Source organism: Brassica rapa, chromosome A01 (genome assembly GCF_000309985.2).
Source record: "Brassica rapa cultivar Chiifu-401-42 chromosome A01, CAAS_Brap_v3.01, whole genome shotgun sequence".
Classification (NCBI taxonomy): Eukaryota; Viridiplantae; Streptophyta; class Magnoliopsida; order Brassicales; family Brassicaceae; genus Brassica; species Brassica rapa.
In genome coordinates, this window is record NC_024795.2 from 26,504,748 (window position 1) to 26,524,396 (window position 19,649).

At 34.8% G+C, this 19,649-nt stretch overlaps 5 protein-coding genes across 6 annotated transcripts; 3 read left to right on the forward strand and 2 right to left on the reverse strand.

Moving 5' to 3' along the window:
* Positions 1-1,534: 1,534 nt before the first annotated feature.
* On the forward strand, positions 1,535-5,329 carry LOC103845959 (E3 ubiquitin-protein ligase PUB24). The gene is made up of 2 exons (XM_009122878.2): positions 1,535-3,881; positions 4,233-5,329. The coding sequence occupies exons 1-2, from the start codon at positions 3,542-3,544 to the stop codon at positions 5,234-5,236; spliced, it is 1,344 nt and encodes a 447-aa protein (XP_009121126.1). The 5' UTR covers positions 1,535-3,541; the 3' UTR covers positions 5,237-5,329.
* Positions 5,305-9,557, reverse strand: LOC103845970 (T-complex protein 1 subunit eta). Of its 2 annotated transcripts, none has more exons than XM_018655767.2 (14): positions 9,388-9,557; positions 9,047-9,307; positions 8,800-8,925; positions 8,512-8,715; positions 7,891-8,060; positions 7,674-7,809; positions 7,284-7,400; positions 7,055-7,174; positions 6,878-6,976; positions 6,697-6,786; positions 6,508-6,595; positions 6,321-6,409; positions 6,152-6,226; positions 5,305-5,537 (listed from the first exon to the last, which is right to left on the reverse strand). In XM_018655767.2, the coding sequence occupies exons 1-14, from the start codon at positions 9,400-9,402 to the stop codon at positions 5,457-5,459; spliced, it is 1,671 nt and encodes a 556-aa protein (XP_018511283.2). In that variant the 5' UTR covers positions 9,403-9,557; the 3' UTR covers positions 5,305-5,456. The 2 variants fall into 2 exon arrangements, with proteins under 2 accessions (XP_018511283.2, XP_009121137.2); XM_009122889.3 differs by lacking the exon at positions 5,305-5,537 and adding an exon at positions 5,738-6,071.
* Positions 9,558-10,683: 1,126 nt separating this feature from the next.
* On the forward strand, positions 10,684-12,190 carry LOC103845979 (putative phosphatidylglycerol/phosphatidylinositol transfer protein DDB_G0282179). Its single transcript, XM_009122899.3, has 4 exons — positions 10,684-10,984; positions 11,216-11,317; positions 11,604-11,764; positions 11,972-12,190. The coding sequence occupies exons 1-4, from the start codon at positions 10,906-10,908 to the stop codon at positions 12,080-12,082; spliced, it is 453 nt and encodes a 150-aa protein (XP_009121147.1). The 5' UTR covers positions 10,684-10,905; the 3' UTR covers positions 12,083-12,190.
* Positions 12,191-12,252: 62 nt separating this feature from the next.
* On the forward strand, positions 12,253-13,454 carry LOC103845999 (protein RISC-INTERACTING CLEARING 3'-5' EXORIBONUCLEASE 1). The gene is made up of 2 exons (XM_009122922.3): positions 12,253-12,500; positions 12,719-13,454. Exon 2 carries the CDS (start codon positions 12,725-12,727, stop codon positions 13,325-13,327), a length of 603 nt encoding a protein of 200 aa, XP_009121170.1. The 5' UTR covers positions 12,253-12,500; positions 12,719-12,724; the 3' UTR covers positions 13,328-13,454.
* On the reverse strand, positions 13,412-19,628 carry LOC103845990. The gene is made up of 4 exons (XM_009122911.2): positions 16,608-19,628; positions 15,855-16,013; positions 15,128-15,790; positions 13,412-14,466 (listed from the first exon to the last, which is right to left on the reverse strand). The coding sequence occupies exons 1-4, from the start codon at positions 16,944-16,946 to the stop codon at positions 13,537-13,539; spliced, it is 2,091 nt and encodes a 696-aa protein (XP_009121159.2). The 5' UTR covers positions 16,947-19,628; the 3' UTR covers positions 13,412-13,536.
* Positions 19,629-19,649: the final 21 nt, after the last annotated feature.

Here is a 19,649-nt window from a genome sequence, read left to right on the forward strand (position 1 = left end):
AAAGTGATTCAATTGCATGCATCTTCAGAATGTTCTACTTGTACATTATACAAGTCAGTCATATATGATGCGTGCGTATACCAGACAACCGATTATTCTAATGGACACATGTTTCTTGTCACGACTCACGAGTCTTCGTAGGATACGGTTCAACACCACGTGATTTCTTGATGTGACTGACATTTTGATGTAAGTTGTAAAAATATACATATCACATGATTCTTCCGTTCTCGTGCATATAAATAAAAATATTATATTAGTTAAACATCTAATTTTTGATATATAATATCTTGTCGGTTTGATTATTATTTAGACTAGAGATTTTTTCCGTGTTTCGCGCGGATTGTGTCTTATAAATTTATTTTATAATATTATTTGTCGGTTTATTTCTTTTACATTAATTTTTTTTTCCAATGTTAGTTTTTCTTAATTTAAATTTATATGTTTATAATTTTTCATTTTTCTGGTTGTAGATGGAGAATTATATTTTTTATTGATGGTTTTTGTATGTGACATAAATTTTTTGAAATTTTAAAATAATGTTATATATAGTAGGATTAACACATTAAAGAAGAGAAACATATTTAGGCACATTTTACACAGGTTTTATATACATAATTTTAAACATTATATATGTATATATTATAAGTTTGAAACATGTAAATGCTTTCTAAAGTTAAATACTTGTTCTGAGTTTACAAAACTTATCGAAAGTTTTATCTTTTTTTTTTAATTTAAATCACAAAAAAAGTCAACACTGAAAATTTACATGAATCAGATAACAACAGTTTTATAAACAACTCGATAAAATTTGACCGAGCCAAAGATTTTCACACAATATGTTCTTTCTTCTTCAAATTGCGAAGAGCCTATAGGCACAAGAAAAAAAAACATAATTTTTGTTTTCACTTATATAACACTTTTTCCCTTTACACACGGAATTTATTACACTGCTATAAGCAATTGAGAACTCTATTCATATAAGATTCACATCTATGCATTTTGACAAAGAAGAATTTTAGCCATCTTTAGTTTCATAATGGATCAACTTCAGTCATATACACTATATTTTCTCTATGATTCAAATCTTACAATTTTAATATATGTGCAGATTTCCATGTAAAAAAACACGTACGCCATCTATCGTTCAACCTATTACTTTTTCCAAAGTAAACACTATAATCCTCGTTTGGTTAGCTCCACAAACTAATCTCATTGGATCAGTGTAACCTTTCAGAAAATGATAATCTTAACATCTTACCAAAAAAAAACAACAAATATTGACTTATTTATATGAATATATATTATTTTAAATCATTATAGTGGACGAAGAAAGCACCATAATTTGTACAACAAATTTTCTTAGATTCACCTCATCATACTCACCATTTTACCATTTTAATTACATAATTTTATATGAGTTTCTTCACCTTTCCCGGTTATTCTCTTTATTTATAACTACAATATAAAGTTATAAACTAAATATATTATAAATTAATAATTTATTTACTCTTAAAGTCTAACGATTACAAATAGAACATAATTCAATATAGATATATGATTCTATTAATAAATTAACAGTTACAAATTTGAAATTTCTAGAAATATCAAAAGTTTTATGTTAGTTAATTATCTTCTAAATGATATTTATTTTTAATTTTTTTTGGATGAGAATATTTTAGTTGAGGTGGATAGTCTCAAAAGCCTTGAATTTAGTCCCTTTTATATAGTAGGATATATATGTTATAAATTGATCATCAATACGAAGTTGTATAAACGAACAAAGTCGATATAATTTTGAAAGTTTATGAACGGATATTAATATTTACAAAATAATTAAAATATTTTGTATATTCTAAGTAATTTAATCTTTTCATGTATAAAACATAAACTAAAAAGCTTAATAATCTTCAAAATAAGAATTCAGATTAATTTTGATATTCTTATTATGGATATATTATGTGGTACATATATAAAGAAAATAAATTAAAATCAAATTAAAGAGATTAAGAATTTATTTTGTAATTATTAGATAAAAATAGAATTATAGTAAACATTATTTTTGATTTCCTTTTCTATTATATGTTATCTTGATTAAGATAATTTTTAAAAAAATTATTCAATATTAAAATTAATACCAGAAAAATATTGTTATGATATATACTTTTATATAATAAAAATAATTTAAAAATTAGAATATCAAAAACAAATATACTTACAAATTTTCTTGGGGAAATTTTCTTGTGAATTGTTGTTGAGAAATCATGTTTTATAAGTAAAATAGTAAGCTACTTTAGAAAATTATAGATATTTTTAGTTATGTACAGTAGTTTGATAAAAATATATAAAATTTAATATTTTTATTTCATTAAAAGTATTTGTGTAATTAACTTAGTAAGAATTAATGTGAGATCAATCCATACTTATTTTTGTGAATATTATTTTATGAAACCATATTATATTATGTATAATATATATTTTCATTTTCATTTTCCTTATTAAATTTTATAATTGTTTCTTTAATTAAAAATTTCATTTTATTATATATGTTATTTGGAAGAAATATTAAAAACTAAAATTAAGAGAAAAATATTAATCACTACAATTAATTGAAATATTTTTAATTAACTGTCTTAAAAAATAACGTAAGAATGGAACTTAGAAAAAACTTTTTTGAACAAAAAAGGTATAGAGATGTGACTCAGTATAGTACCCTATGCAAAAACGGTCGATTTATTGGTGTGTTATATTGAAGCCAATCTCATTTATCTTGGCCCTAATCTTTGTTTTTAACACTTTAGAATCAATTTTTAATCAAAGCCAACATCATATTTTATCAGTTAATTACTGGATTTATAAGATTCAACAAAATAGTTTGTAGAACTACAGAGTTTAAAAATTATTATTAGGAAAGTTGATTCTAAAAATATAAAAGGAATTTATTAAAAGCAAAAATTTAATAAAATGTTTTTTCGAATGTAGAAATCAGAAGAATTGGCTTCTGTCTACATAAAAGAATTTTCTTTTGTAAAACATAAAAACTAATTAATTAATTTTATAATATAATTGATTCTAAATAATTAAGATGATATGAAAAATATCAAAAATCTCAAAGAATATGACATGCGGAGGTAGTGATATAACTCATCTTTTCAACTGTTAAATTTTTTTATTCAACACATATTGTAGCTAATTGTAATATAAAATAAACATAAAATCTTTGGAACGCAATATGTGGCGCTAATTAATGGTTCCAACTCACACTTATTTAACATGTTAAACTTTTTATACTATGAAATAATAGCAACCAAATCTAATTTAATTTAACTTAAACCATAAGATGCATGATCATTGACTTGATTGAAATACAAAATTGAACATGTGTCTGTGTTTTATATTGGAATTCAACGCGAAGACCATTCGACAAAGTCCTCCCAAGTAATTGCAGTTGCCACCACTTACCTGGTCGGCTGGTCCCTCCACCACTTATTATATATCACACAACTTTACTACAAAACCATACGTATTTTTTCTTTTTCAAATGGATCGTGTAGATGAAGAGATCGAGATCCCTAACTACTTTCTCTGCCCTATTTCACTAGAGATTATGAAAGATCCAGTCACGGCCGTTTCTGGCATCACATACGACCGTCAAAGTATCGTCCAATGGCTAGAGAAGGTCCCATCTTGTCCCGTGACGAAGCAGCATCTTCCTTTAGACTCTGATCTTACGCCTAACCATACGCTTCGCCGTCTGATACAACACTGGTGCGTCGAGAACGCTACACGTGGCGTTGCTAGAATCCCTACGCCTAGAGCTCCTCCAGGGAAGCTTAACATCGTCGAGGAGATCAAGAATCTCAAAAAGTTTGTAGTAGAAGGTAATGTGTCAAGTTTGCGGACAAGTCAGTTCGGTCCGGTTTAATGTGGCAAACTTTTAGCTTTTGGATTAAAATCACTAAAAATATTTATAAATAGAAATGTTACCTTTGTTTCTAATATAAATTGCTTAATAAATATTCTTTGTTTCAAAATGTATTTTTCATATTTTAAGCAACTTTTGCATTGATTTTTTTTTATGTTTAACTAAAACAATTTATATTATCAAACGGCTGGAGTAATTGTTTAAATAAACCGGTTGGGTTGGACCAAATTTGAGTTTGATTCGGTTTGCTGAGCTTGAATTTTCTTATAGGGATCGTTTACTATTAACATTTATTCAAATTGAACAGCCTCAGGAAGAGAAGAAACGTTGAAGAAGCTTGAAGTTTTGGCTATGGAGGGAGAGACAAATAGGAGAATGATGTGTGAAGCAGGCGTACATAGGTCTTTGATCTTGTTCGTAGTCAAGTGTACTCGTGAAGAAGAAGAGGAGGGACAACATCTCAAAGGACACCTAGATGAATCTCTACGTCTTCTTCACTTGATCGGTGTTCCATTAAACGACGCAAGAGCACTCTTGATCGAAAACGATCAAATGTTGGAATCATTGACTCTGATCTTACACCAACAAGACTTCATCAACAAGGCTTACACAATCGTTCTCTTGAGGAATCTAACGGGAAATGCTTCCTCTCATATCGTCGAGAGGTTCGGTGCCGAGATTTTGAAAGGGATCATAGGCTTTCTCAAGGATGTAGTAATAAGTAGTTTCAATCTCACTAGCCCTAGCGTGAGTGCTACGTTACAACCATCAAGTTCTAGCGTGAGGTCAAAACTTGATCGTAGCCTTGTTATCAAACGTGGTGTGACTGCAGCGCTAATGATTCTTCTAGAGACCTCTTCTTGGAGCCGGAACCGAACCATCCTTGTGGATCTCGGCGCGGTTTCTGAACTCATCGAACTCGAAATAAGCTACAGCGGCGAGAAGAGAACCACTGAACTTGTGTTGGGAATTTTGTCTCATTTATGTTGCTACGCAGATGGTAGAGCTGAGATTCTTGCTCATGGAGGCGGAATCGCGATTGTGACAAAACGGGTATTGTGGGTTTCGACTGCAGCAGACGATAGAGCTCTCTCTATCCTAAGCACGTTGTCCAAATTCTCGCCGGAGAACGAAGTGGTGGAAGAGATGGTTTGTGTCGGGACGGTTGAGAAGCTTTGTTCGGTCCTGAGAGTGGACTGTGGTTTGAGCTTGAAGGAGAAAGCGAAAGAGATACTTAGAGATCATTTTGATGAGTGGAAGAGGTTCCCATGCATCAATGTACATCTGCATACTAAGCTCTTAGAGCAATAATTATAGGTAGAGATACATTCCGATCCTAACTGAATTTGATACAATGATTCATCCTTGTCTTGAATTAATTAAGCAAATATTGTTTCTCGAGTATCATATTGTATAAACATAAGTCAAACAAACACAAACACCATACTAGCTTTTTGTTTTGAAGATCAAAATTCAATAAAACTAAAATCAGGGAAGACAGCAAGTTTTGCCATAAGATAGATAAAACTTATCACCTTCTCATGCCACGGCCACGACCACCACCGCGTCCTCTCCTCATAGCACCTGCTGCATCTCCCTGTGCGCTCTCAGACTGTAATTTTGTTATACTTGATCGTAGCTTGGTTATCAAACGTGGTGTGGCTGCACTGATGATTCTTCTAGAGCTCTCTCTATCCTAAGCACGTTGTCCAAATTCTCGCCAGAGAAGGCAGTGGTGGAAGAGATGGTGCTACTTAGAGAACATTTTGATGATTGGAAGAAATTTCCATGCATTGATGTACCTCGACTTACTAAGCTTCTAAGCTCTTAGAGCAATAATTAATAGGTAGAGAGATACATCACTAACTGAATTTAATACAATGATTCATCCTTGTCTTGGTCTAATTAAGCAAATATAGTTTCCAGTGTCAATAATTGTATGAACATACGTCAAATAAACACAAACACCATACTAGCTTTTTGATTTCAAGATCAAAATTCAACAAAATTAAAGTTCAGAGAAGAAGACCCCCAAGTTTTGCCATAAGATAGAGAAAACTTATCGTCTCCTCATACCACGGCCACGACCTCCACCGCGTCCTCTTCCCATAGCACCTGCGGCAGCATCTCCCTGTGCGCTCTCAGACTGCATTATGTTATCAAATTATCAACACAGTAGATACACACATTCTCAAAACATACAAAAGAAGAAAATGAGAGCATTACTTTAGGGTTCTTCACAGTTTCGTCCACACTAAGGATAAGGCAAGCTGCTTCAGTCGCAGCGTTTATAGCATTAATCTGCCACAACCAAAGGGAAACAACCGATCATTAATCTGCCCAAGTATACATTTTCATAACTGCCCAAGTAGACGTTTATAGAATACTGCAATACCTTCACAACTGCTGGTTCCCAGACGAAGTTAGCAAATGAATCAGCTATTCCACCAGTGTTAATGTCCACTCCATATGAAGCTCCTTCACCTGTTATAACACAGATATGATAGCATCATCAAATGAGATTACACTGCCTATCAAAATAATTTATACATCAAAGCTTGTGACCGTGAAAGAATTCTCACCGCTTTGCATGGCGTGTTTTTGTCTTAATTTATTCAGCACATCAGTTGCATCAAATCCAGCATTGTCACATAATTGTCGTGGAATAACCTGTGATTATATACCAGAGTTTCGATATGAGCATAGCAGTTATGGATTTTCAGAAATAAAAAGGGACAAAGCAAAAACATCCAAGTCAACCAGAAGTGTACCTCCAGGGCCTTTGCATACGAGTTAATGAAAAGCTGAGACTTCCCGGCAATAGTTCGTGAATGCTGCCTCAGGTACTTGCTTATCTCCATCTACAACAAGTTGAAGTCTCTTTCGTTGTCAATGTTATTAACCTATGTGCAAAATTTTAAAATCAAACCATGGTAGATGAAGGACACTCACATCTATAGCTCCACCTCCAGGAACAACAGTTGAGTTCTTCACAGCTCTCCTCACAATCATAATAGCATCATGTAAACTCCGCTCAGCTTCTTCGATGAACTGCAATTAACGTTACGAAGGAAGTCATATTAATGCTGTTTTTTTGTTTCATTAAGCCTTTTTCAATATTATGTATACCTGATCAGCTCCACCACGAAGGACAATAGTTGCTGTACGTCCTGAAGGGCAACCACTGAATATGTTAAACCTCTCCCCACCAACTTGTTTTTCCTCAAATATCTCACAAGTTCCGAGAACCTGCACAAAATTAAAACCAATCTCTGATTCAAAGGAACATAATCAACAAGTCGCTGAAAACTTGTAAGCATATCTAGATAGCAAGCAATGAAATTCATTTTCCACTGACCTCGGGTATTATATTGTTAACACTCGTCTGAACTGTTCCTCCAGCGGCGGCAGCCACGCGGTTAAGATCTTCTTCTGCTACACGGCCAGCGCAGAAAATATCACGATCTGCAAAATACTGCCAAAAATGCCAACCGTTTTCAGTTAAATGAGTAAAACGGTAAAGAACTCTCTTGATTAATACGAAAATGAAACTTAAGATGCAACGTCTTGCTCTGAGCAAACTGACTGACAGGAGTAACGAATATGATAGTTTCTGACAAGAAACATCTACAGATGCTAGAACATGGTACCTATAACAACCATTGTAACTGTGCCTCAAAGATGCCCATCTCTCAAAAAATAAAGAAAGACTGTCAACAGCCAATCGAGAGATTAGAAAGCGGCAAACCTGAGTAGCTAGATCACCAATAGCCAATCGAGAAAGAACAACTTTTGCTCCACTTTCGACACATTTGTCTAGCTTGTCATAAATGATATTCCATTCTGCATCGACTATTGACTGGTACTGTGATGGATCCGATAGCCTGGAGAACAAATGACAGGAATTGAGTCAAAATATGCTCAACTGAAGGAAACATTTAACAAAAGAGTCAGATATATCCAACCTAATCTCAGCGTTTTCCTTCTCAGATTTCAACTCCAGCTCGATGTTAAGAAGAAGGATTTTCGGATTAAGAAACTTCTTTGGCTGTTGTTCAAAACCCGCATATGAGAATGTCTTTTTGAAAGCCACACCGTCAACTAGGAAAGAGTCTCTCATGTTACCACCAGGAACCTGCAGAACAAACCATAACACTTTCGAAGCATCACTAACCTGGCTTGAAAAGCATAAGCACAAATGCAAGTTTCATTTATAAGACTTGGATCTTGAAAATTCCCAAGTTAAGACAAGCCGTTATAAATGTCAATAATTTGTACCATATAGCAAGCACTATGCCCATTCCCACTTCGCAAAATCTAACTGAAACTTGGAAATGAATACAAGGGGAATGAAGCAGATATGCTAGTTGTTGTCCATGGGTACAAATAGAAAACTGATAGAAATAAAATAATGTACGTGCTACCCTATTGGAATTTGACAAAGCCACGTAAGAATCATTAACAGAAGATAACACAAGTTCGGGCGTAGATACATAGTGAATAAAAAAAAATCTAGTAACATAAACTTAACTCCCAATGCAAAGCCAAATTAAAAAGCTTCAAAAAGAAAAAAAAAAGTCTTTTACCTTTTTGATCCCAATCAAATTAAGCCTGTCGTCATCCCCAATAGCCATAACAGCATCAACAACCATAGTAGCAAAAAACTCCTTCTCTCCACCAATAAGCTTCGACGAAAGAGTAGTAGCAGCACACTTAGCCAACAGACCTTTCTTCTCCTCCACACTCTTCCCCTCAATGCTAACAGCGAGTTCTTTCACCTTCTCAATCGCCTATATGGTTTAAACTTATTATTAAGGTAGTAACAAAAGATCTAATAATTGCAAAATGTGACTTAAAGAGAAGTAAACACAAACCAAAGTGCTCGCAGTGCGATAACTCCTAATGAGATTCTGAGAGTGAACACCATCCTCAACAAACGGCTTAGCCTCCTTCAAAAACTCAGCTGCAAGAAGCACAACTGTAGTCGTCCCATCACCTACCTAAACCAGCAACACAATAATCACAGATCATTAAAACTCAATCACCATTCTAAGATCTGCATAACTGAATCACACACAATCCATAGATCCAGGATCCAGCTAATCCAAGGCAAATCCTCACCTCTGAGTCTTGAGATTTGGCGATGTCGACGAGGATCTTAGCGGCGGGGTGAACGATGTCGAGGAGCTTCATGATGGTGGCGCCGTCGTTGGAAATGGTGACGGATCCCTTATCGTCGTGGATGAGCTTGTCCATCCCACGCGGCCCGAGCGTGGTTCGAACCACGTCGCCGACCGCCGTAACGGAGTTGATGTTGCTGAGCAGCTGCGCTTTCCCCTGAGAAGTGTCTGTGCCTTCCTTCAGCAGAATGATTTGCGGTTGCTGCTCACAACAAAGTAGATTCACATCAGTCAGTATCCGAAGATATATGTGTATTCACAGAGAGTGTGGATGAAACTTACCATCATCGACGCCATTGTAGATGCGTGATTGAGCTACGGAGAAACGAGAGAGAGAGAGAGAGAGAGAGAGAGAGAGAGAGAGAGAGAGAGAGAGATTTAGGGTTTATTTTGGGTCTTGTGTTTTGTATACGAATAAATGACCAATGATTTTAGATCTAAACCGGCCGGTCGAACCGATAAATCTGGAACTTAGCGGATTATCTGATTCGGAAACATTTCTCTTTTTGAACCCAGCAAAATTTGACCCGGTCAAACCTAATTTAGCCTATATTTGGGCCCAACTATGACAATTGATTTCTTTGATCTGGATATTTATTGGGCAGTTCTCGTCTCTATTGAGGTTCTTTATTTTAAGTCCGATTAAATTGGTTGGATAAGAGTCATAAGACTATCTCCTATAGTTTTCATTTTGAAGAAAAACATTAAAAAAGAAGAGAGAGAAATCACTTTTTAATATTTTGAGGGAAAAAATGAGTTTGTGAATACTATCATTTTGATTTTAGAGTTTTTTATTTATAAATTGACCCTACTTTTATATAGTTTTGTTTTGTAGATTCAATCTTTGTGTTTTATGTTGTAACAAAACTATTAATATTATCATAATATAAAATTATAAGTTTATATAAATAATTTATATTCTTTTAGAAAATAAATTTATGTATATAATAAAGATATAGTTGAAATAAAATTCTTTTTTGTGTAATTTTGTAAGTTTTTAAAATAAAATAGATTTTAAATATTTTTTGAAGAAAAAGATGAAAATAAAATACAAACTTAGAGGCGGAGTGCAGATGACGCATCTTATGAAACAATAAATGGGATAAAGAAAATTGTGAGAAATATTTTTAAATTGATTTCTATAAAATTAAGTTTATACTCTTTCAGAAGATCCACAAAAAAATTGTTTAGAAATATATTATTATATTTTTAATACATTATTTAATAGTAATTTTTTTTAAAAAAATAAAATTTGTGTTAACTGGAATTATATTGGTTAAAAGCTGTAGAACTAGTTAATCCAAAAGAACGTATTAACAATTAATATTTAACATACTTTTAATATGTGTAAAATTCTAAAATTTATCTTCTGAAACAGATGGCTATTAAGAAAAAAAATATCTTTGTGGTAGAATGTGGGAACAGAGAACATAAAATAATTATTTCATTTGTTTCCAAAATATTAATTATTAGTTGTGTGCTGTAATATTTTTAAAAGGGTCAAATCTGAGCTGGCAATTTCCAACTATTTTTGGAGCCAAGTGGTAACCAAAATAAAAATCCTACGTAAAGGTTTATTCACTGCTAAATCCTAAAGATTTACTAGAAAATCTAAGCCGTTTGCTTGCAGGAATCAAGGAACCAACACAAAATGAACGGTTAAAGATCTATCCGACATTCCTCGTGAAATGATTCCGCATTTCTGTTCTGTCTCTTTTGCTTGTTCCTCTCCTCGTCCTTCAATCATCATCATCTGAAACTCCAGAGTTCCCTTCTTTTTACTTGGAGAATCTATCGATCATGTCGAGATTTTCTCTAGTTATCTTTTGCTTTCTCTTTGTCTCAACGATTGTCAGAGCCACCGATGTCGAGTACTGCGGTATGTCTGGTCTCTTAAAAGCCTAAATGTGTTCTTCGTTGGTTCTTGATTACCAAACATTTGCTTACAGTGTGTTTTGATCGAGTTTTCTATAACGGTTTTGATATAATTGAGATACTGGGTAGCCAAGGATCGAATTCTTGAAAAAAACTTGATGACTTTTGATTTTGAAATAATCTTATTAAAGATGATTTTGATTCTTGATCTGATTTGTTATGTGTTTGATTGCAGATGATAACAAAGAGTATGAAGTAAAGGTCCAAGTAGTTAATATATTGCCTTATCCTATAGTTAGAGGCGAGCCAGCCACTTTCAGCATTTCTGCTAACACAGGTACACTCTTTTATAATGATTTCTAATTCTAACATTTCGTTGAAGATTTGTTTGCTCAATTTTTTTAATGTTTTGATTATATAAGGGTGTATATAACTATTTTCAATGTTACAACTTGAACTTGTTATGTTGTCAGAATCATATTTTCTTTCATTGTAGTTGTTCTTGTGCTTTCAAGTTTTTTCAAGAAAAATAGATTTTCGTTGTTTTGTTATGTTTTTCTTGTTTTGATAGTTTTTTATTTGTTTGTTTCTATAATTTGAGTTTGCTTTTCGTATATATGAAGACAATGTGATCTCAAGAGGAAAGCTGGTGATCGAAGTCTCATACTTTGGATGGCATATTCATTCTGAGACACATGATCTTTGTGATGAAACAAAATGTCCAGTGGCAGTTGGAGATTTCTTGGTAGCGCACTCGCAAGTTCTACCCGGTTATACTCCTCATGTAAGTTTCTTGATCTTTTTTATTGCTTCGATCTCTTGATAAGTTTGTGGATATAACGACCTGCTGATTCATTAGGCTCATTTGAATTCTAGGTCATCCTTATAGCAAACAGAACAAACATGGTCTTATATTTGTCAATATAGCTTAATTATGATCACCAGTTTATAATTATATTTCTCATATCAATCTAATCCTTCATTTTCATAGGGTTCATACTCACTTAAAATGAAGATGGTTGATGGGCACAAGAAGGAGTTAACATGCATCAAATTCTCATTTGAGATTGGACTTGTTTCATCCTTGGCCGCCTACATTTAGAGCTACAATCTTGCTTGCTGGAATCACTCCATTTTTACTTTGTATAAAAAAAAAAACATTCTCTCTTCTTCAAAATTGTTTATCAAAAAAAAAAAACATTTGAAAATTCTCAATCTTGTTCTCACGGTGGACCATTTAGAAAAAATCAAAGTTAAATAAGTTCCTGACATCATTCAATCAAATTAAATGTTCACCAAATTGCTAGACTGTGGAGTAGGTATTTTGAAGCATAAAGAAAAAATTGTTCCTAAGATGAATTTTAAAACTTCCGCACGCGCGAGCTACTCTTGACACGTGTACTCTGCTGGACAGGCCTTTATTTTCAGTCGCGCAGTAATGTCCTAATACTTTTTCTTCTCTCTTTCCCGACAGAAACACAAAAGCAGTTTCTCTCCTTCTCGCAGCGAATCTCTCAAAGGTTTGGTCTTCCTCTTCTCTCTCTTTTGTGTGCTTAACACAATCTTCTATGTTTGTTCTCTCTCTGATTAATACTTTTGTAAAGTTCTTACCTTTTTTTTTTCTTATCCACATAATAAACAATTAGTTCAAACATCAGAACAGAACCATGATCTGTTTCTCGAACCTAACGGATCCATAATGCTGTCTTAATATGCACTTTTGATCATATCTTTTCAGAACCACATGGCCAACTTCGATGGACCAGGATTCTCAATGGTTGACAAATCTTGGATCCAGACCAAAGCCATCGACATAGAACCCTCAACCGACATCTCTCCTTACCTCTCCCGTATCCTAGAAGACTGCGTCTGGAACGGGAACAGAGCCATCGTCTTCGACGTCTACTGGGACGTTGAATCAGTGAACACAAAGTCCGAGCAGCGTCTCTCCTCAGTGAAGCTAAGCACCAAGAACCTCTGTCTCTTCCTCCGTCTACCAAACCAGTTCACCGACAACCTCAAGGACCTCTACCGCTTCTTTGCTTCCAAGTTCGTCACGTTCGTCGGCGTCCAGATCGGTGAGGATCTTGTTCTGCTTAAAGAGAATCACGGGATTGTGATCAGAAGCTCTCTGGAGATTGGGAAGTTGGCTGCTGTGGCTAGAGGAACTCCTATTGTGGAGTTTCTTGGAGCTAGAGAGTTGGCTCATAAGATACTTTCGTGTGATATGAGTAGACTTGATTCGATTCAGTCTAAGTGGGATGAAGCTGGGGGCGATGATCGTCTAGAAGCTGCAGCTATTGAAGGTTGGCTTATTTACAATGTATATGATCAGTTGCAGCAGTGAGGAGATGTTGTGATATGTCACAACCTAACATTTTATTTCTTGATCAAATGGATGTGTGACATTGTGCATTTTGATCTTGCTATGAGTGAACAAGATCATGTCTGAATAAAAGATATACTAAAGTCAACTCTTACATTCACAAGTTAGTTAAAAGCTTACAAAACTAACAAGAGCCCTCAAAAACGTTAGCATACTCTCTGCCGAACTGTTCAGACAGCGACGACATCTGTGCTTGTACTCATCTTCGTGTAATGAAACTCGATCTGTAAGCGTTGATGAACAGGAGCAGTCGAAGCTAGTCCTTTCTTGATATCCTCTTGCAACTCTCTTATCGGTATCGCCGCCAAGAAGCTCTTAATATACTCTTTACATGACTCCTTCCCACTGCACACAACCTCAGGTTCAGACACAGACTCTGATTCCTCTTCTTGAAGATTCTTGTGGATGACTGTCTTATCATCGAACTTCAAAATGTAAGCTTGATCACAACCCTCGTATAGCCTCTCTCCAAGCGTGTCAATGATGTAGTAAGCTTCGTTTTCAACTTTGAGTACAAAGAAGTGATCGTTCCAGCTCACAATGTACACACGCGGAGGCGAGTCATTACCACCATCATCATCATCAATCTCGTCCCATATACTATCGAAAGACATTGCACCTTGCAGAAACTCGAAGCTTCCCTCGTTTACCATCCCTTCTGGATGGAAAAAACCGACAAAAGACTTCCCTGGGACAACAGTTAACGACCTGATCTTTGCTTGTAACACAGTGTCGAGATCAAAATGCTTGTCGGGGAACTGCTGCATGTAGGTCTCGTTCTCGCAGAGGTTTCTCCACTCTAACGAGCCTTCTCTGATCAAACTATCGAACTGAGACTTGATAGGCATGAGGTTACCGTTCTTCTGGAACCAGTCTGCGATAACAGCTACGAGAGCGGTGCATGCACTCTCGCCAGCAGCACGCTCGCTTCTCTGGTCGATGGAAGCAAGAAAGACGCTTGTCTGAAGCTTCATGTGTCCGTCTCTGCTCACCACTTCTTTCTCTTCCCAGCTTCCAATAGCGAAACTGTCGTCTCCAAACTCCAAGAAAGAGGACTGTTGAGGATTAGCTGATGAAGAATCTTCATCTGTTTTGCTCCTCTGAAAATATAACACATGCCACAAGTTGAGAGACACAAACACTAACAAGAACCAATGTTCTAAAACTCTATCTAGGTGGCAAATCAATTATAGCCTTTAAAGTTTAAAATATTCTAAACCGGTTAAAATAGATTTAAATTTATCTAAATTAGTCGACATATGCTAAATCAAGCAATAATGTTGTATAAATTCACAAAAAAAAAATTTGTCTCTAATATTTTTTAATTAAACCTACAAATTAATATATATAACTAAATATAAATATATAAAAACAAATTATTAATCTATTAACGCCTAGTAGCCAATCTTATATAAAACGACTTCCTTAAAATCCAATTTATGCACTTCATATCGGTTTTAAACTATTTTAAACCAGTTAAAATTGATTTAAATCGATCTAAATTGGTCTAAATATATCAAATTAAGCAATAATGTTAGTGTAAATTCACAAATTTATCTAATTTCTTTTTTTTTTTGTATGTCTAATTGTATAATTTATCAAAATAACTTTATAGCTTAACCCAAAATTAAAATATCTAATATCAATATAAAATATATAAAAATAAATCAATAATTCATTAACACTATACAAATCGCCTAGTACCATTTTTTTTTAAACTCACAAGAACTATATAGCATAGGAGTTGATGAGAGATCTTACCACAAGAGCTTCATCTGAGCTAAGTTGCCTCCGGTCATAATCAATGTCATCTCCACCTTCTTCACCGTTATCTTTCTTCAACAAAGGCTCTCCTTTGGCCTTCGGAGACCTAAAGCTCAGCTTCCTCTTCCTCCACGGCAATATGCTACGACGCTGAAGAAGCGATGATGATGATGTCTCATACACCAAACCAGCAGACGCATCTTCAACGTCCGAGCAGCAACCTCCTCCTCCTCCTCCTCCTCCCACGTCAGACTTCCTGTGGCTGTAATAAACCCAATCTTCGTCTTCTTCGCTCACTTTCTTGCCGCGGTTAAACGAGCTTCCAACACCGTTTGCGTAAGACAATGGTCCGTATGAGAAAGACTTTCTCACACTCATCAGATCCTCTTTGCATTCATCGGAAGCTTCCTCGGAGAGGTCAAGGGATTCGGAGGATTCGAAGCTCGAGAATCTGCCTTCTTCTGCCTCCTCGCGGTGGCAAGCCTTCTTGGCTTTCCTTGTGGAAACGAAGATCTTGACTTTTCTTAGACCGGCTTTGATTGCGGACACGTCTTCCTTCTCGGTTTGGTGAGGTGGAGGTGGAGATGGGACAGGGACAACAGCTGTTTGTGAGTCTGAGGTTTCTGGTGTGGTTCTGAGCTCAAACAGGCTCAGTGATACCTAAAGAACAAAGAGAGTTTCAAGAACTAGCTGATGAAGTAATGTAAGAGAGAAGGGAACGTACACAGAGTAAAGGATGCGGCTCGGAGGCTATACAAGCAGAGAGGGTGAGAGGGATGTTTATTTCAAACTCTCTTTGATCGGTTACACGTGCGTATTCAGAAAGATTCAGAGATGCAGTTCCAACGAGAGGAGCTTTGTTCTTTTGCCCTTGCTTCATTCCCTGAGAATCAAATTCAACTCTTACATACAGAACCAACAATGAAGAATCTATAGCAACTAATGTAAACCATTTGAATTTAAGCAAAAAAAAAAAAACTAATAAACCATTTGAATGTAAAACATCACTAGGTAATAATATCTAAGACCATTGTGTACCAAATCAAAATATATCACAAAATCAAATTCAATCAGACATGTCTCTCTTACATACAGAACCAACAATGAAGAATCTAGCAACTAATAAACCATTTGAATTTAAGCAAAAAAATAATTAAAAAAACTAATAAACCATTTGGTCTAAGACCATTGTGTACCAAATCAAAATATATATCACAAAGTCTCTAGCTTTGAATCTAAGACCAATCAAATTCAATCAGACATGTCTCTCTTACATACATAACCAACAATGAAGAATCTATAGCAACTAATAAACCATTTGAATTGAAGCAAAAAAACAATTAAAAAAAAACTAATAAACCATTTGATCTAAGACCATTGTGTACCAAATCAAAATATATCAGCTTTGAATCTAAGACCAATCAAAAACTCTAATAACCGTTTTTGGGAGATTCTGTTATTATTTGAAAGTACTTACATTGGTGAAGAGAGAGAAAGCAATCTCCCAAGGATAAAACAGAGTGTCGTCCTCCTTGTAAGAAGTGAGAGAGCACACGCTCTGAAACTCTCCCTCTTCCCACGAAACGACGTCGCTTTCTGCCGCAGCTTCCTTTGTGAAGTCCCTTTTCACAGACGGCCTCCTCAGAGACCCCAACGTCGCCTTGGGCCCTTTCCACCGAATCTCCACCGTCAATCTCTCATTCTCCGGCTCCCTCGCCAGATCCCACCCTTCCAATCTCTTCACGGATAGCTTCACCTCGTATTTCCTCGTCACCAGCGGCGGCCATGGCCGCCACTTCATCATCTTCACCACCATTGAAACGTAAACAAAACTGTTTCTCGAGTAGTTGAGAAAAAAACAGGGGAAATGAAAAAAAAAAAGGTTTGTTTTTTTATTTAGCTTGTTGATGATTTAGATCAATGCCCAGAAATAGAAAGCAAGTTTTAGACACGGGAAGCTTTTAGGATGTGGTTTCTATCTTGGAAGTTTTAGCTTCTTCTCTGGTAAAGATGAAAAAGGTTATGGTGCGAAGAGAGAGAGAGGGAGAGAAAGTGGGCACACAGAACACAGCACAAGCGTGTAGACATAGAGAGACAACGAAGAAAAGTGAAAAGAAAGATCTCAACTTCACAGATCTGTCCCTCTCTCTCTCTAACGAACGATAGAATTGGAATAAACCAGCGAACCGGAGTTAAAATGTGTAAAATTAGTTAACCGTGGTTAAGTCGAACGTTAGCGTATGAACCGGGTTTTAGGATCTATTATCTAACCGAATCTCACGGAGGGAAGCGACTGCTTAACGGTGTTAAATATATTTCGTTTTTTTTTTGTAAAATTTAAATCCGCCGGATTTAAATGTGTAAAATTAGTTAACCGTGAGCGTTAGCGTCTGAACCGGGTTTTAGAATCCATTTATCTAACCGAATCTGACGGAGGGAAGGGGCTGCTTAACGGTGTTAATATATTCCGTTTTGTTTTTTTAGTAAAATCAAATCCTTACAACAAGAAAGTAATTCACCATTTTTTATTATTAAACTTAGTCAATTTAGTAGTAGCTCAAATTAAATTGGTTTCATGACTTCAATTTTGGATTTCATGTGTTGAGAATTATTTGTAGACCATGTGTTTTTGTCTCATTATACTTTAGTTAAAAAGTACTAATCTTAGTTGTCTATTATTATTCCTTCCAAAATTATCGTCTTTCTATTAAATAAAAAGAATATTATAAGACTATAAAAAGCTGGTAGTTCACCGTTCTTGGTGTCCAAACAAAAACAACACAAATGATCGCTAAATTTCAACAATATTTTTTTTTAAAAACTATAATCATGATAAACTCCAAGAAAGATTGATCAAGTTGTTTAAGATCTTAATTAGGGTTTATATCATCCATTTCACGTGTTAATCTAATACTCTTTATCAGTTAGAAACCTAATTATTAATAGTAACATGTATTGGTTAGAGGCCCATGCCATTCTTTATTCTATGTCCATTACTTTAAGACATCCTCCAAACATTTGACACGATCGATCCTATTGTTACCAAGATCATGCATAATTGCATATAGGTTCACGCATACAATTGAGTTTGAATTTCACTTTATGATGGTTTTATGCGACAACGTTTGACAACTAATGTGCTTCATGCCACTGGAGTGCGGTGGTCACTGGCCCTATCTATGCTTCACACTAAAGGAACAAGCAGTATCTAATGCATCATGATTCATTCATGATCATTCTTTCTATCGCATTATAATTTAGCCAACCCACTTTATATATATCATGAATTCTTAAATTGTAATTAGCATGACTAGAGATTCATTGACTTGTTTCACACATCACAGCCACATGCCTATTATTTAATTTGCTCATGAGTTATGATCCTATCTCTGCTTTATTTAAACAATACGAATACCATCGCGATTGCTTTATTAAAAATAACTACGATTAATGGATAGTTTTTTTTTTTGGTCAAAAAATAACTTCGATTAATGGATATTGGATAGTTTAACGATATATATTGAAAGGTTAAAACGAGCCATTAACTCTTGAAAACGGATGTTATGCATTATCATTCTAAGTTTAAAACTAACGATACATTTAAACGAAGAACTATCTCCTAAATTTCATCTTTAACTATCTACTTCGCTTAACATTTAGACCAAAAAAGTAAAAAAAAAATATCTATTTCGTTGAGTCGTATCAACTGGTGAACGTATAAAGTATTCAACTATCCAAATATATGACGACGAGATAAAATAATAAAACCCGTAATTCAAGTTTGAATTAAATCATAAAAGAACCGGATATTTAGTCAGCGATATTATCGGCATATGAGATGGTGGAACTTCAGCGTTGTCGTCACGCTAGTCATTGACTGCACAATTATAATAACTTCAGTTAACAAACAAAATAGTGAAAATAGAAAACACAATTGTCTTAGAATCATTTGAGCGTTGAAGATGATGGGGTTTTTGTCTCAACCACAATTTTTAGTGCTACTTTCTCGAGAGCTTTTGCTTTTCTCTGGATCTTTCCAAGGCCAAGAGTTCGTGTGACACTTTTCTCCAGTCCTGTTTACCCTTTGGAATACACTACAGCCCTTTGATCCAGACATTTGATCCTTTTGGACAGCTATACGTGGATCATTGTAAAATCCTAATTCTGCAGCTGCTGATCTATATATATTGCTATAAAATAATTAATTTTAGTTGTTTGGATTTTGGATTGTGATTAGTCTTTATGAACCATTAGTTTTGGTCGAGACATGTTACTAGGATAGTACAAGTATCGATCATGATAGCTAGTAACTTATCAGTGACGTCATTATTATATAATATTAGCACAACGAATTGGTTATTTTGATTATGATATTTAGTTTAAACAATCTCAAGAGAAGTAAGAATAATAATTCACGAAGCACTAAGAAAAGAATGTAGTTTATTTTACATAAGAATATATGTAAAAAAAAAGAATATATGTAAAAGATATAATCTGGATGAGCATGATGATGGTTGAG